A 15,000-nucleotide genomic window follows, 5' to 3' on the forward strand; every position below is an offset into this window, starting at 1 on the left:
GTATAAAAGGCAACGATTGTTCCACGGGGTTTCACAGAGGTTCAGACCATCGTGCAGTTGACTAGTGCGAGTCGCCCACACCAAGATGAAGACAATTATCCTTTTGCTCGGTTTCGTCGCTTTAATTGAAAGGTAAGCATATCTAGATTCCCTGGAAGGGCAAACGCTCGAACTTTTGCCTATCTTAAGCACTGTTTATCGAAAGACGTGTTTTTCGCATGATTTATTTATTTCATTTTTAATATTTTTTTATTTGCCATTTCGCTTTGTACTAGTAACCTTTCCTTGATAACATGTATCTTATGATTTTTCATGTGAGGGCCAGTGAGACGGATAACTAAATATAATCTTTGTAAAAGTCAGAAGAAAACAATTACGGGAAAGAAACATTAGTGAGGCACAACCGTAAACAGAGGCATGGAAAAGGTTTCCCAGACATAACTGAAGATGAGTGAGAATTACAAAAACTGAAGTGGACATGCATTTCAATATATCGTTATCATGGCTTCGCTGGTGCTAGTCCTGGTTCCAGCTTTGAAGCTCAGTACGTCATAATAACCGGTTTCTTTTTGACATTAACACGGCCACACCCCCCTTTTTAACAATGGCTGATGGTCATCATTCTCACTTTCGCATTTGAGGTAATTACAGTCATTCGCCTACCTGAAATAGTTCTCATTCCAAGTTACTATTACAGGTAATTATGTTCCTATTTCAAGTAATTTCTGACTTCATGGTCCAGCGAATTGCAAAACTGCCCCTTTCTCGCATATTGTATGTCATGGGCTTTGCCATTAGTTTACTTGTTTTTAACCTCTTGTTCACATGTTCGAAGTTGATAGTTATATAAATGTAACCCTGTTTAAATGACAAGGATATACTCTCCAGTCTTCTAAGTCTCACGAACTTCTGATTACATCGGTGATGTCTGCACCTCCACCCTCATCAGTTCATGCTTTTTTTTCTTCCTGCAGTGCCTACGGCCTTACCTGTCCCTGCCACAAAGACGTAGATTTCACCTGCACTGACGAACCTACGGAAGCCAGCTGTTCTTATGGAAGGGTAGATGACGCCTGCAAGTGCTGCAAGGAATGTGCCAAGGTGAGTCTTGGATTTCGGTTACGTTTCTTCCTCTGGACCATGTATTAAGATGCATAAAAATTATGTACTTGCATGTAAATATACCTCGGCTAAATATGTATACCCAGTACATTCAAGAATGCAGATGTCTAATCTGGGGCATGCATGCGCTAATTAAAAGGCATCTGCCTTATAAACTAAAACTTTAAAGGATAAACCCTACTTGAAAACATAACGTCTTATATATTACTTTCCGTTCAAAGTGTCTTCAAATTATTATTATTATTATTATTATTATTATTATTATTATTATTATTATTATTATTATTATTTTTGGCTCAAGCTTGAAATGGGAGAACTCTACACATCCTGAAAATATTTTTGCATAGTACCGAAAATTTTATAGATTAAAACCCGACTTAGTTTTTAAAACTGATATCCAGTGATAAACCCTGACTAATAAACAACGGTAATTTCCAGGGACCGGAGGAGCAATGCGGAGGACCATGGGGCGTGAGTGGCACTTGTGCAGAAGGGTACACATGCGTGAAGGTACCCGGAGGCTACGAGGACAGCCTTGGCTTTGAAGGCAAATGCCAGAACGCCACCGATGTCACCACCACTACCCCGACGGAACCTGCCTCTTCGACCACGCCTTCGTCAAAGTAGATTCCAGAAGTTAGCCGAAGCATTCTGACTGGCCCACCATCTTGATACCGAGGCTAACGAAATTTTAAGACTCTCCGTCTTCTGTTGTTAAAGCACTCTGGATTCACGCTTGTTTGATACATCCTAATCACGGTTTGCTTCGATGTTATGGCAAGGTTTGTTGTTTACTGCTGACCTCTGTGTTGGTTACGGCTAAAACTGTAAAGGTCTGAGTTCGATATTTTACCAAAATTTCACTTGAACGGAATTGTCACGAGAACTTCATAATTCGAGATGTGGCCACTGTGTGTGCGTACCCTGAATCATTTCACTTCTCTTTAGGTGGTCGAATGAGAAACATTTTTTTTGCTCTGGCTATGCACTGCAAAACCAAAATAAAATTGCTTCACCGAAAATATAATAAATAAAAACAAAAGCAAAAACTTTTCCCAAACAACAGTTTCAATTTCCAACACATTACTGTCCATCTCTGTAATTAGATGCTATCCTTTACATAATGATGTAACACACTTTGATGTTTTGAGGTAAGTAAATTATTTCTGCAAAAGCAAGAAAAGATTCTCGGTTTTCGCGTTCACACAGCAACAGGGTTTGGAGAGAGAGAGAGAGAGAGAGAGAGAGAGAGAGAGAGAGAGAGAGAGAGAGAGAGAGAGAGAGAGAGAATGTGATGATTTTCAGAAACTATTTTCTGGCCAAATAAATAACCACAAAAAGACGTGCGAGCACCAATGGGTTTCGCCCGCCCAGGACCCACCAAGCCTAAAGACGAAACATCCCAAAGATAGTGTCTGGCAAACATGGAAATCGGGCTAAATGCACCATAGTCTATGGAAACTATGACAATATCTACTGAAGACTCTCCTATTCTGCAGGGGCTACGATACTGACGAGAAAACACTGACAGACAATTATAAGACATAAGAAGCACCTTATTTTGAAAACGTAAATGGGCCCGCCGGAGAGGGAATTATCCCAGTGGAGGGCTGTACATAAGACCAAACAAAGTGAAACAAAGTAAAGTGCTGTTGTTCAATAAAGTTTGACTTGTCCTTGACCCTACGAAGTTTGGGTTTGTAATGCTTTCAAGCAAATTTCCAGCAAAAAAATAAAGACTCAAAACACAATACCAACGAGTATCCCAGTTTCTTCAGCAGCCATTGTGTACACTGATAGTTGCCAGATGCTGCAACGAAACACACCTGGACTGCAATATAACCATGATGAAAATCTCTCCAAGACTGAAGGAAAAAAAAATAGGACGAAAAGGAGAACGGTGTACCAAGGCCTCTTATCTAAAATGACAGGAGTCAGCTGAAGACTGGGATGGACGGTCAAAGATCCACTTAAATTAAACAGAAGAAATAGTCTTGAAGGACACTGGGTCTACTGAGCCGAAAGAATTAATATAGCCTAATAATACAGGTTCTGAGGATACAGTTATATCGAAAATGACGGAATGAAGAAAAATATAAATATCAAATTTACACTTCGTGTATGTGAGAAAGTATGAACCAGTAATTGTACAAACACTAATCACAAAAAAAACTAAAAAATCAAAATATTAAGACAGTGCTTGAAGCACCAAACACATGTGCGGGAATATTGCAAATACATCAATAGTTAGGGTTAATTCTTTAAATACTTACATCTCCATTATATAGCGTTATCTACCGCTGGCGAGAAGCCCAAGCTATATAATGGAGAGGTAAGGTTCCTGTAAAAAATATACATGACTAATCACACAATACGAAATCACTTCTCTTGAAATCATTCTTTCCGACAAATAAACGTTAATCTTATGGCAATACTTAATGAAGTACTGATATTCACGAATGGAAGCTTAACAAATCTTTATGTTTTTATTTCTAAAATTGCCTTCTCATGTCCTCAGCGCCCGGCAACAAACAACAGCGATTGCGATTAACGTAATAATAAAATTTATGAGTAACTTTTATTGCCCTGATATATAAACGGCACATCCTGTGCTATCAGCCCCATCTTACAGTTAACAAATTTTGCAAATAGTTCACAATAACGTTAGGTAAAAAAAAAAAACATAACATCCCACACCCCCACTTGATTTTTTTTATAAAAGATCTGGATTAAAATACAAGTTACAAAATACAAATGTAATACATTAAAATGAAATACAAGAGAAAAGAAAAAATTAGGCTTAAGTTACTTTCAATACATAATCAAGGTATAATGAAAATAGAAAAAATATATCAATATCTATTTTTGTCGATTTGAATATATACTGTATCATAAAACCATCGCAAATGCTTACTAACATAGTTTGTTCTGGTTTGCTCCAGAATACCCTATACTGACACATTTTGAGAAGTTATCCAATACTTTTCTAACAGTTCCGTGATGTATACGTCATTTCTCAAAATGACCAATCACTTAGATTTCTGATATTCCAAGTCGCTCTAGGTTTTCCGTATGTTAGTGCTTCGCCACTGTGGCATCTGCATAATGACTTACGGGCTGCCTACAACAAGATCCCGTGGCAGCACAAAGCTGGCTTAATCTAAAACGAACGCGTGATGGCTGTTCGCTACTGCCTCATGAAATCATGTCATCCTCTGTAAGAACAACGAAGCAACTTAATTTTTTTTTAAGAGAACATGGCGTAATTCCAAATTATGAACGTTACTAAAGGTGGAAAGTCACAACTTTATGATACTTTACATTTTCCTTGGATACATAACACTGAAGCTCGCCTGATCACTGCTAAATAACTGAAGATAAGTGCGAGGGATGGGGCGGACCCAGTCACTCAGTAAACAACCTAACTATTTCCTTTGACAACAGGGACAAATGCAGGGTTGGTCTGAGATGGGATTTTGATGAAAGACTGGAAGTTTGCATATTTTTTAAAAATCCAAATTTTCTTAAACCTGCAATTTGTTCCTAGGAATATTAAAACTTCACTTATGTTGAGAATAACTCCTTAAGTAGTAAGTACCATCTAGAGATCAAGACTGGTGTTGCTCCTGGTCACAAAAGTGAGCAAGGGAAAGATGAAACCGCCTATCAATGTGAAATGTTGGTCCTAATACATGAAATGTCGACGATGATAGGGCCTTGGGCCAGAGTATGGGTTTTTTTATTCTAAAACTAGAAAATCAGAACTTTTGTTTCCTTTGTGGGACAGGAGGAACATTTCAGAAGGTACCATATTATCACAAAATCCAAGAAACATATGATTTATTGGCATTTTTCTTCCACCCAGTTGCTGAAAAAAGGGACAGAGGGAGTCACATATACCAACAACAGTCAGATTGGAAGCTCTGTTATTTAACTAACCTACATCTGGGCCAACCAGCAAGAATACAGCTATCTGTTGCCCGGCTGAAGACAGAAATAAAGGAAAAGGAAGCCAGTGATCTTTCTTTCATCTGATCTTTAACCACCATAAGCCTCAAAGGAAATGCTGTTCTGTCCTAGTGTAGCTTGGTCAACCACACAACGTTGTGCCGCCACAACTGGTTCTAGGAAAAAAGTAAGGTAGTAGTAGTGTACGTACTGTGCAACACCTACCACATTGTATTGTGTGTAATTTGTACTCTATAGTGTGTGTGTATCTTGTTACAAAACAGGGGGAAAAAAGATGGGAACTTATGGCTTAACATCCATTCATAACTATATAGTGTTGTTTGTTGTTTATACACATATGCAGTGTATGCAGTAGTGCATGGTGACAAGGTAGGGGAAGTCAGGGTACAAAGTTACCATTTTACACTGAAAGTGTTTTTTCATGATAACTGTATATTTCCATTATTAGGTAGGGCCATGGATTTATTAATCCCAATAACCAAGGGATTACTGTACATTATTCAATAATTTACATTTGAGATATTCAACATTTTGTTCTACGATAAGCTTTGTGTTAATGACTTTTCCCTACTGTGGGCTAATGTAAGTGTTCTAATTATGTTTAAGGTAGGTTAGGCCAGGCTAGGCAATGATGTTCATTAGGATAGGTGTACTAAAATGCATTTTTAGCCTATGATATTTTCACCTTACCAGGTTTATCAGGAAGCGTCCACCTTCCTTCTTCCCCACTGCCTCCCCTTTGATCCGAAGTTGGAATGGAATGTCAAAAAGGGTGGGGGAATACCTGGCCTTTTGTAAGGAAGAAGAATCTGAGCGCCTTGTCATGGTTTAAAGGAGCTTAGAGTCCTCCACGTACTGGCCCCCGAATGCTTGGCCACAGTACCCTTCAATGTTTTGGAGGGCTTGAAGGAGACTGCAAGATGGTTCAAGGTGTCCGGACTAACAAAATGTCAGCCTGCCTCTGTGATTGCTCATTGGAATGTGGTGTACGTTAAAGTTCAACTGGTACGGAGCAATGAGCCAAAAACTGAGGATGATCCATAAATCAGGTTCTGAACTGCAGTCATCCCTCCTGTGAGGCTTCCTATCTGACTAACAAAAGCCACAGGAGAGTGAACAAGAATGCTATTGAGCACGCATACCTTGGTGATTCAGGGAGAAACAGGAACCCACCGCGATGCTGCACAATCACATACACACACACACACACACACACTCTGATAAGATACCCGTAGGTAGTGCAGTGCAATCAAGAGACTGCACGTGCCAAACAAAAAGAGTTGATTCTACCACACTACCTCGGCAGAAACACAGATGTAAGTGTATGAAGCTGTCTTCCTGTCCAAAAGGTCACGGAAAGACTCAAGAGGATTGAGCTCACTCTGGGACCCCTTTATTTCCCCTACTTGTGGAAGGGTTAACAAGGGGGGAAAGGCACTAACTTTAAGTTTAGCAGGACCTCTTATGAGAGGGCTCCCTGGACTACTACTTCCTGAGAAAGGAAGAGACGGGAACAGAAATAAGGAGGAGGAAGAGCTTGACAATGATATGGAGGAGGAGAAAGAAGTGTGCATGTGCTTCTTCATCTTACCCTCCTCTAACAGTGCACAAGATCTAGTTATAGCAAAAAAGACAAATATTGAAGCTGTGGCTGAGGTTGCAGGGTCATCTCCCACTGGTAAGATGGTTGCTACCATAGACTCAACAGGCTTGCCTCTAAATTGGTGTAGCATCAACAAACTACTAAGATCCAACTGAGGATGCAGTAAACAATGGTTCCCAGAGTACCGAGAGAACGCCAAATCTGTAAGTATTCAATTGATGATGTCATCTCTGGAGCATGCATACAGTTTCACCACTGGAGAGTCCAGCACACACACGCACACACCAATAGATGAGCGTTTGGGGGTTGGGAGATTCAGTAGTGTCAAATGGGGAGAGTTTCCTCCTGACAACACTGGCAAATACTGTACTTTTTAGCCTTCCTCCTTTCATTCCCAAACCTTTTCCACTGCAAAGGAGACCAACTTGCACACTCGTCACAGGAAAAATCTGAATTGCTTGTCCAACCCCTATAGAAGGAACAGTATCAGTGGAGATCTACACAAACACACATACACACACACTTATGACAAGGCACCTACACAATAGTTAAAACACTTCAAACCTACCCTTTTAACTATTCCTAGGCACATCCATTTCTCTGGAATAAACACCATAACAAAGCAACAACAAAAATAATGAGTGAAAAAAAGTTGCAACTTGGCAGTCAAAACATCCTCCCTCAACAGAGGCTGAAGAAACTGTGCTCAGTGATCACAGGCAAGAGAGGGTTTCCCTTCTCGCCAAACTACCACCAAGTTTCAACAACAGATTCCAGCTCACACTGAAGGATACTCACATAAACGGCAATGGTTTGTATTCCCAGTGGAACAACTATGTATTTTTCAACTGATTACATCGTCAGTTGTGCATTCCCTACCTCTCTGATTGGTGCATCTCATCCTAGTCTAGTTTTCCTTTGTCCAAAAACCCAAGCTCCCCACTGGGCTCCCCATAACAGCAGGATATACTGGGACATGGGAAAAACAAAACCAAGTGGTTTGGACAGAAAACAGTCAGAAATGCATAAACCACAATTTAACTTGTGGGAAAAATATATGGTTCATGTATTTGGAAATCAAAGTAGCCTATCTGTGCTGACAAAAATATTTTTAAATACATAACACAGATAACCATTCCGTAAATTATATGGTTCATGTATTTTGTTAAGAATTAAAATACGGTACCAGAATACTACCTAAGGTTTCCCACTGCAACCCCCTGCTGTTGGGTATGAGGGGTGGGGGGCTGGTGTCATTAATAAACTTTCCGAATGAAATTAATGTCAATTCGTCTGAATCACGACAAACTTATGAAAAAAACAGTCTATATCCAGACAATTGTTTAGATGCTGATTTTATGTTTAAAGGTAACCTTTGAAAATAAACTACAGCCTTGTTCTGAAGAAAAATCAGGGAAACACTCATCTGCTGCTATGCTTTGCGTTGCTGGTATTATTTTACTTTAAACTATTATTGGATTTTGGACTTGAATATATATTTTTCCTATGTTTTAATGTGTTTTGAATGTTTCTGACAATCATTAGCGAATGAGCACTTTTATTAGAGACTGCACACCCCACCCCTATACCATATAATTAGGGGGACCACAGTGGGAAAGCGGAGTTTTTGGGTGGGAAAAAAAACGGGTGAAATAAAAGAACCTTTATACCACTGAAAGCCCTTATCCACATATTAAAGTTTATGAAATATTTTCACACTATTATCATGCACATGGGTATGGATTTGATACCCTAGATTAGTTTTAGTATGGTTGGTTAGGTCATTTGCTAAATAAACTGTCAGAAACCTTCAAGGCACACATTAAAACAGGGGATAGTAACATTTTCCCAGTACAAAATGCCCTAATGGTTTAAATTAAAAATTTGACCATGGGCTCTGAAGAGCGATAATTAAAGTTTGAACCTACAACAAATTGTAAGTCAGGCGAGGGAGCATTTGTACACTGCGCACCAAGACTATACAACAAAATACCGCCTGAAGTGAAGGGCATAAAAGAATGCGAATTTAAAAAGGAGTTAAAAACTCTCCTATTCTGCAGGAGCTACGATACTGACGAGAAAACACTGAAAGACAATTATAAAATATAAGAAGCACCTTATTTTGAAAACGTACATGTTCCCGCCAGAGTGGGAATTATCCCTGTGGAGGACTGTACATAAAACCAAACAAAGCGAAGCAAAGTGACAATAAAGTCCGCGATATCCTAATATGGTTAGGCCTACTGGGGCCTCCAAGTTGTCTTTGCTGAGCGACAAGTCTTGTTAAAATTACCCACTTGTGGTACACAGGGTATATTGGCTAGCCTGACTCGACTTAAAATAGCAATAACCGTTATTATTTAGGAATTATAATAAGCACGTCCCTATACAACCAGGCCCAACCTTGGAATCTGATGGCCTTGCTTTCACACAGTAACAAAGAAAAGAAAATTGTCCGGGAAGCAAAGGACATATTTTTAACATTCATAAATTATTAACTCACATGAATCCTTGAAATGTATATCCTTCAAACTGAGTCTGTGTCGATCAGCAATTATCTGTTCTTGAAAGGATGTTAAAAGAATCTAATGCACCATAACACTAGACGGTAACTCCTTTATACACACAGGTGTTACATCTTTGAAGACCAACTAAAGGTATAACATCTTTCAAAAGTAAGTCGACTACACGTTAAAAAAAGGTATTACATTTTTATAAAGCAATTAGAACATACCACCTCGTAAAAGAAAACAAAAGCTGTCGTACCTTTTAATTTTATGAGGCTTATCTTTGACACACGGCTTGTCCTTACGTTAAGATTCAAAGAATAATAAAATTGCCTTCATGTGTCAGAACATTTTTGCATATTCCTTCGAACGCGCGGTTTTAAACCAAAGGGACCAGTCCCTTTCTCTGTTAACTTCGAGATATATGAGATATACACAGAAAGTAAATTTCAGCATATATTTTTTTGCTAAGAGTTAATATATAATCTTCCAGAAACGGAATTCACAAAACCAAAACGCCATAACCACAATATTAATACATATATAGCAAAAACGCACCAGATAATAACCGACCCGATAGTCCATATCCAGTCTCTTTCTCTCTCCCCTGTCTTAATGTTAAAAGGCAGATTTCACTAGAGAGAAGTTCTTCATTCAGTATCAGCTGTAGAATTCCCAACTAGCCTGGGGTCTTCTGAGTAATTAAACTGGAAGCAAATAACCAAGTACGTCACTACTCCATGGGCAACCTGTCAAATAATAATAATAATAATAATAATAATAATAATAATAATAATAATAATAATAATAATAATACGGCTAAGAAATCAGGTGCTGAGTGCCCAGAATGAAAATTAAGGCAGCATTAAAATTAATAAGATTTTAATTCCTTGTAATGTATCAAGAGAGAAAGACAGAGAGAAATGAATACACGTTTGGGATACTAAAAAGTTTCTGAAATCCTGAATCGGGGATTAAGTGATAAATATTAATAGGGTGACTTCATTTTCTTGCATGCACTAAAGATGTGGAAATTTGACGGATTTATGGAGTTACCCAAAACTCTCTCTCTCTCTCTCTCTCTCTCTCTCTCTCTCTCTCTCTCTCTCTCTCTCTCTCTCTCTCTCTCTCTCTCTCTCTCTCTCTCTATATATATATATATATATATATATATATGCTTATATATATAAACAGTATATATTTGTATGTACATGTGTGTTGCAGTATAAGCTAACTTTGTCTCGAACATGTAAAACTTTATTCTGGCAAATTTTCTCTGCATATTAGATATCACCTAGACTGCACAGGTATGTGAAATTATGTAAGTGTGTACAGCTCTTTAAAAAGTTTAACAGGGACAAGGACACGCAAGCACATTTAATGAGTGCGAAATGAGGAAGCAGATTCGTGATGATGAGTTTCTCTTCTTCTCAAGTAATGGTGAACGAAAACCGTACAGTTTTACCTCATATTTTTAGTCCTTGTTATCCAATTATTTTTCTTGTTGTCATCATTATGCATTACTCATATTTATGTGTGTCCTTTCAGCTTTGTGGCGTCCTTAATTTTCATGGACATATTCTTTGGGTAATATCTTGGTTTTTACTTCAAATTTCTATTCTTAGTTATCTAAATATCTTATTCTTCTTTTTTATGTATCTCTTTATCTCTGCCCTTCGAGTTTATCCGTTTCCATAATTTTCAATTAATCATCCCGCAAGAATGATTATGCTTCCATCAGCCAGTTAATAAAATAGAGGCAAATCATAAATATGATACCACAATAGCCCTTGTAATATTAATTAGAAAATAGTTGATTTCAAATTTTCCACATTATATACTGATATTACATTTGTTCTTCCTTGCTCTCATAACTAATTATACTTCTCGGTTTTTCCTGCCTCCAGCGGTCGACCAGTCCAGGCAGTTTAACTCGTTAAGCACGCAGCCTTCATCATGAACGGTTTGCGCAGTGACGCTCGACGAATTTGGAGTCATCATATGCGGTGAAATTATGACCTTGAGGCTATGTTTTTCTGCTTCCGTTTCCCATTTACCTTTAACTCTTTGCTTCTCGTCTTTTACCCGAGTTTTTTCTACGGGGTAACGAGCATATTATATAAAAGGGAGGATCCCACCTTTTTCGTTAACAAATTTGGGAAAACTTGGTTCATTTAAGAGCAACATTAATATATATACAAAGTTATAAAAGGCTGGCTTATCAATTGTACAGCAAGGAGACTAGTTGGTGTTGATATGGTGGCATTTTGAAATAAAAAAAAAATTATAAAAGGCTGGCTTATCAGTTATGCAACAAGAGAACAACTGTTTTGGTGTTGACATTATGGCATTTTGTCATAAAATTTACAGGTCTGTGACCTTGGAATGTATGGCAAGGTCATTCATGATCGGGTCAACTGATGAGAACACTCAGGAGCCACTGTTTATGATCAAGATCCGGAGACAATATAATAATAATAATAATAATAATAATAATAATAATAATAATAATAATAATAATAATAATAATAATAATAATAATAATGAACAAAGTAAAGACTACGTATGTTGTTTCTATGTAACAATAATATTTCATGCGTTATCTACTTTACGTTTAGACTTGCCTCGTCCAGCCCGTGGCCAACACCTTTCTCCACAACATAAGTAAAACAGAATAAAGAAACCTCAGTCTGACCTACAGGACGATGCACAAAGTCCCTATGGTCGGGGTGTTCCGTCTCCACCCTCTCCAGTCATCTTGGATCATAATCTCCCCCTTGCGGAAACGAAAGAACATCGATCATAAACAAGGCAACTTACCGGCAATAATATGCGACAGTCCAGTGTGAACAGTTGGTAGACATGGAACTGCGGACTTGCCTGCAGCAATTTCTCCACGTTGCGCAGAACAGCCTGAAAGATTGGACTTCGTCAGCACCTGCTTCGTGGATGAAATTTGTCAACATAAATAAAGTAATAACTAAAAATTTCTGGTAAAAGCAAGTAGATATTTGAAATTAATTAAGTCCATCTAATTAAAAAAAACACACAGAAAAGAAAAATAAGGAAGAAAAGTCCCCACTGTGGGAGAATGCCCAGCCTCACTCTGCTCTCAAAAAAAAAAAAATCAGATAAAAGGTTGTAGCAAGGGGTTCCTTGCAGGGTGGATTACGAACTTTATGTCGAGTTGCACGTCACACTAGCTTAGCATTTGCTCTAAAAAACACTTCACTCTTGCCAGTTCACTCAGTCATTGTATAACAATAATGAATAAATTCTATTATGAAGGGGATAACATCAAACAAAACAAATAACTCTTTCAGACTTTAAAAAGTTCCTGGTTCCTCAGCGCTCACTCCACAAACTCAGTCGCGGGCATACAACACTGCTAGTTAGGTGCCTGCACACTTCAGCATAACATGTCAAAAATAAATGTCGGTAACTTATCGCACACGCACACATCACAAACAGATCAAATACATGTCAACGATTTATAGGTAGTCCTAACTAGTGATTCATACGATTATCCTGCATTTGTCAAAGATTAATTGTCCACTTATGGTCACTGACTTGTTTGCAACCTGTTGGTGATATATATGCAATAAGTTTCCAAAGTGTATTTATAACGCTTTACTGTTGAGTCGATGCACCCTTAGGTGAAGAGCTCAAAAGGACCATTCCAGTTTTTTTTCTTTCTTCTTATTATTAAACGTCAAAAATCAGCCTTACCTCTTCTTCTTCTTCCATGGCGCAGGTTACAAGAATCTTACGTATTTCACGAAGACAGTTTTCTCGCTGGAAGCAGGAAAAGATTCACCATTGAATATTACAGGCATAAACTGATATCTTTGATAAGTAAAACTCTTATTCGATACCCACTGCTGATTAGTTTTGAAGTTCATCTTTCACTACTCTTACACAGAAGCTTTACTTCATAACCCATATCAAGTCTAGTAAGAGCTAAGGAACTATGTCGTGATTAAAGTGCATCTTTTAAAAGTTTAAATTCAATCATTGTACCTATGCATTCAGTGCTTAATCTAAAGACATCAGTGCTTGAATTGTGTACCTGCATAATTGAAGGAAAATTGCTGATTGACAAGAAATACTACATTTTCTGCTCGAAATAGTACCCATTCCTAAACAAAATGTACAAGCCAACAGGTTGCTCGAAAACACCATCAAATATGATTAAGAAATACATTATTATTTATTAATCCATTTACCCAATAAATACTTTCATTATGTAGCTACGCACAGTAACACACTAGAAACAAGAGAGAGACAAACCTTCCACCGGAGAGGTTCAGTTAACCGGGCGATGCTGACCACGCTCATAGTCTTCAGGAAGCTATACGTCAGGTAATAGTATATAGCAATGAGGTTCTGGCTAATCAGGTAGAGCATCGTGGTAGCGTTCAGCGTGCAACTTAACAGGATCATGATGACCAGAGGAGACAAGTAATCCACGACCTCGTGGACGACGTCATCGAACGCCATCAGTCGGGAAGCAATTCTCTGGCAACACCTTACATTTTCATCTTTGCGACTGTTGTGGCCGTCTTCGAGCACGGTTCTGTGATCCGTGATCGATTGGTGCCGTTCTCTTCGATGCTTCTTCTCGGAGGTGGCGATCTGTTGGGGGAAGAAACTAAGTTTGTTAAAGGGGTGTCCTGAATTAATTTTCCGGAGCGGATGCAGGATAGGGGAGACAGGGGGTAGGCGTGAGAAATCCAAACCTTTCCTAGAATGCCGTGTCCTGAGCAAACCAGACTTTATCTTCCTACCCTTACTTAGGTCGCCGTGGCCTAACCTGGCAGAGGGGAGTTTCCGCCCCTGGGAAACCCCCCCCCCCACTAACACTAAATACCTGTCTCCCTACTCTGCATACTACCCAGTTTGCCCGTTTATTGGTATTATCAGATATCAAAACGAGCTTTTGTAATACACTCCTTTCATAATGAAAGCAGGAATGAGTGTTTGTCGACATTAGAACCAAATCATTAAAGAAGCATAAAACTGATGACTTCGAGCCTATCCATTTTATGGGGTTCATTAAAGCCTTTTAGCATGAATACTAAAACAGGCATTCTTCCGTAAGGAAGGTGCTCTCGACGCTAATAGGGAAGGGGAACCAAGCAAGAAGTATCTTCTTACCGAATGGCCCCCGGTCTCGGCGTGTTTCGTGGTATCTACAGCGTCCCAAGAATTGAAGGCGACGTGTTGTAATTTCAGGTGTTGATGACCATTACTTGAGTTGGACGGCGACGACGATTCAAACGCTTGTCTGAGAAACTCCACACTTTCCTGTGATTCAATGCTCAGAATCTTCAGTATGAAATAGACAGAAAGAATGAGAATAACGACTGTTATTTCACTCACAAAATCGCACACGATGGAAGGTATCTTGTAAATAGTGAATTCCATCTTATAGATTAATTGCAGACAATTCCAAATAGCATCGTAATTTATGTAGCAGAGCGCTCCGAAAGACGAGGTGACGTAGATTGCTGTGAAGGCATCTCTCTTGTCTATGACTGATCTACGGATATCTACGTGTTGTCTCCCCATCCTTCTCAGAATATCGGCCAAAGCATAGCTCCTGAGAGTGAAGTAAGGGAAAAACAGAAGCAGGAGGCCGTAGGTGCCATAGTTCAAAATATAAGTGCTTATTCGATATGTTGTTTTCCCATGGTTCACGGGGGCGTTCACAACGCAGCAAAGAGAGAGTATAGTCATGACTGGCATCACGATCATGGACCAGCAAGTGAACGGTATGGATCTCTTGACCACAAGTTG

General features: G+C 38.8%; 2 protein-coding genes across 8 annotated transcripts in view; one reads left to right on the top strand and one right to left on the bottom strand.

Moving 5' to 3' along the window:
- LOC136840182 (venom protein 302-like) overlaps nt 1-2,185 on the top strand; it is a 2,813-nt gene extending 628 nt beyond the window's left edge. The window contains exons 1-3 of the mRNA XM_067106667.1: nt 1-132; nt 975-1,101; nt 1,561-2,185. The exon at nt 1-132 is cut by the window's left edge and continues 628 nt beyond it. Coding sequence (XP_066962768.1) covers nt 86-132; nt 975-1,101; nt 1,561-1,749 — 363 coding nt within the window. The 5' untranslated portion in view covers nt 1-85 and the 3' untranslated portion in view covers nt 1,750-2,185. The remainder of the gene's footprint in view (nt 133-974; nt 1,102-1,560) is intronic.
- LOC136840180 (uncharacterized) overlaps nt 1-15,000 on the bottom strand; it is a 63,107-nt gene that overhangs the window by 27,833 nt on the left and 20,274 nt on the right. For 5 of the 7 annotated variants that reach the window (XM_067106663.1, XM_067106661.1, XM_067106660.1 and 2 more), the window contains exons 1-5: nt 14,359-15,000; nt 13,492-13,836; nt 12,931-12,996; nt 12,022-12,114; nt 9,198-9,950 (exon numbers count right to left, since the gene is read on the bottom strand). The exon at nt 14,359-15,000 is cut by the window's right edge and continues 201 nt beyond it. In XM_067106663.1, the coding sequence (XP_066962764.1) occupies nt 9,852-9,950; nt 12,022-12,114; nt 12,931-12,996; nt 13,492-13,836; nt 14,359-15,000 (1,245 nt within the window). In that variant the 3' untranslated portion in view covers nt 9,198-9,851. Of the gene's footprint in view, nt 1-3,394; nt 4,338-9,197; nt 9,951-12,021; nt 12,115-12,930; nt 12,997-13,491; nt 13,837-14,358 lie in introns of those variants that run through there. The other 2 variants (XM_067106664.1, XM_067106665.1) reach the window with 2 other exon arrangements.

Source organism: Macrobrachium rosenbergii, chromosome 7, assembly GCF_040412425.1.
Source record: "Macrobrachium rosenbergii isolate ZJJX-2024 chromosome 7, ASM4041242v1, whole genome shotgun sequence".
NCBI lineage: Eukaryota > Metazoa > Arthropoda > Malacostraca > Decapoda > Palaemonidae > Macrobrachium > Macrobrachium rosenbergii.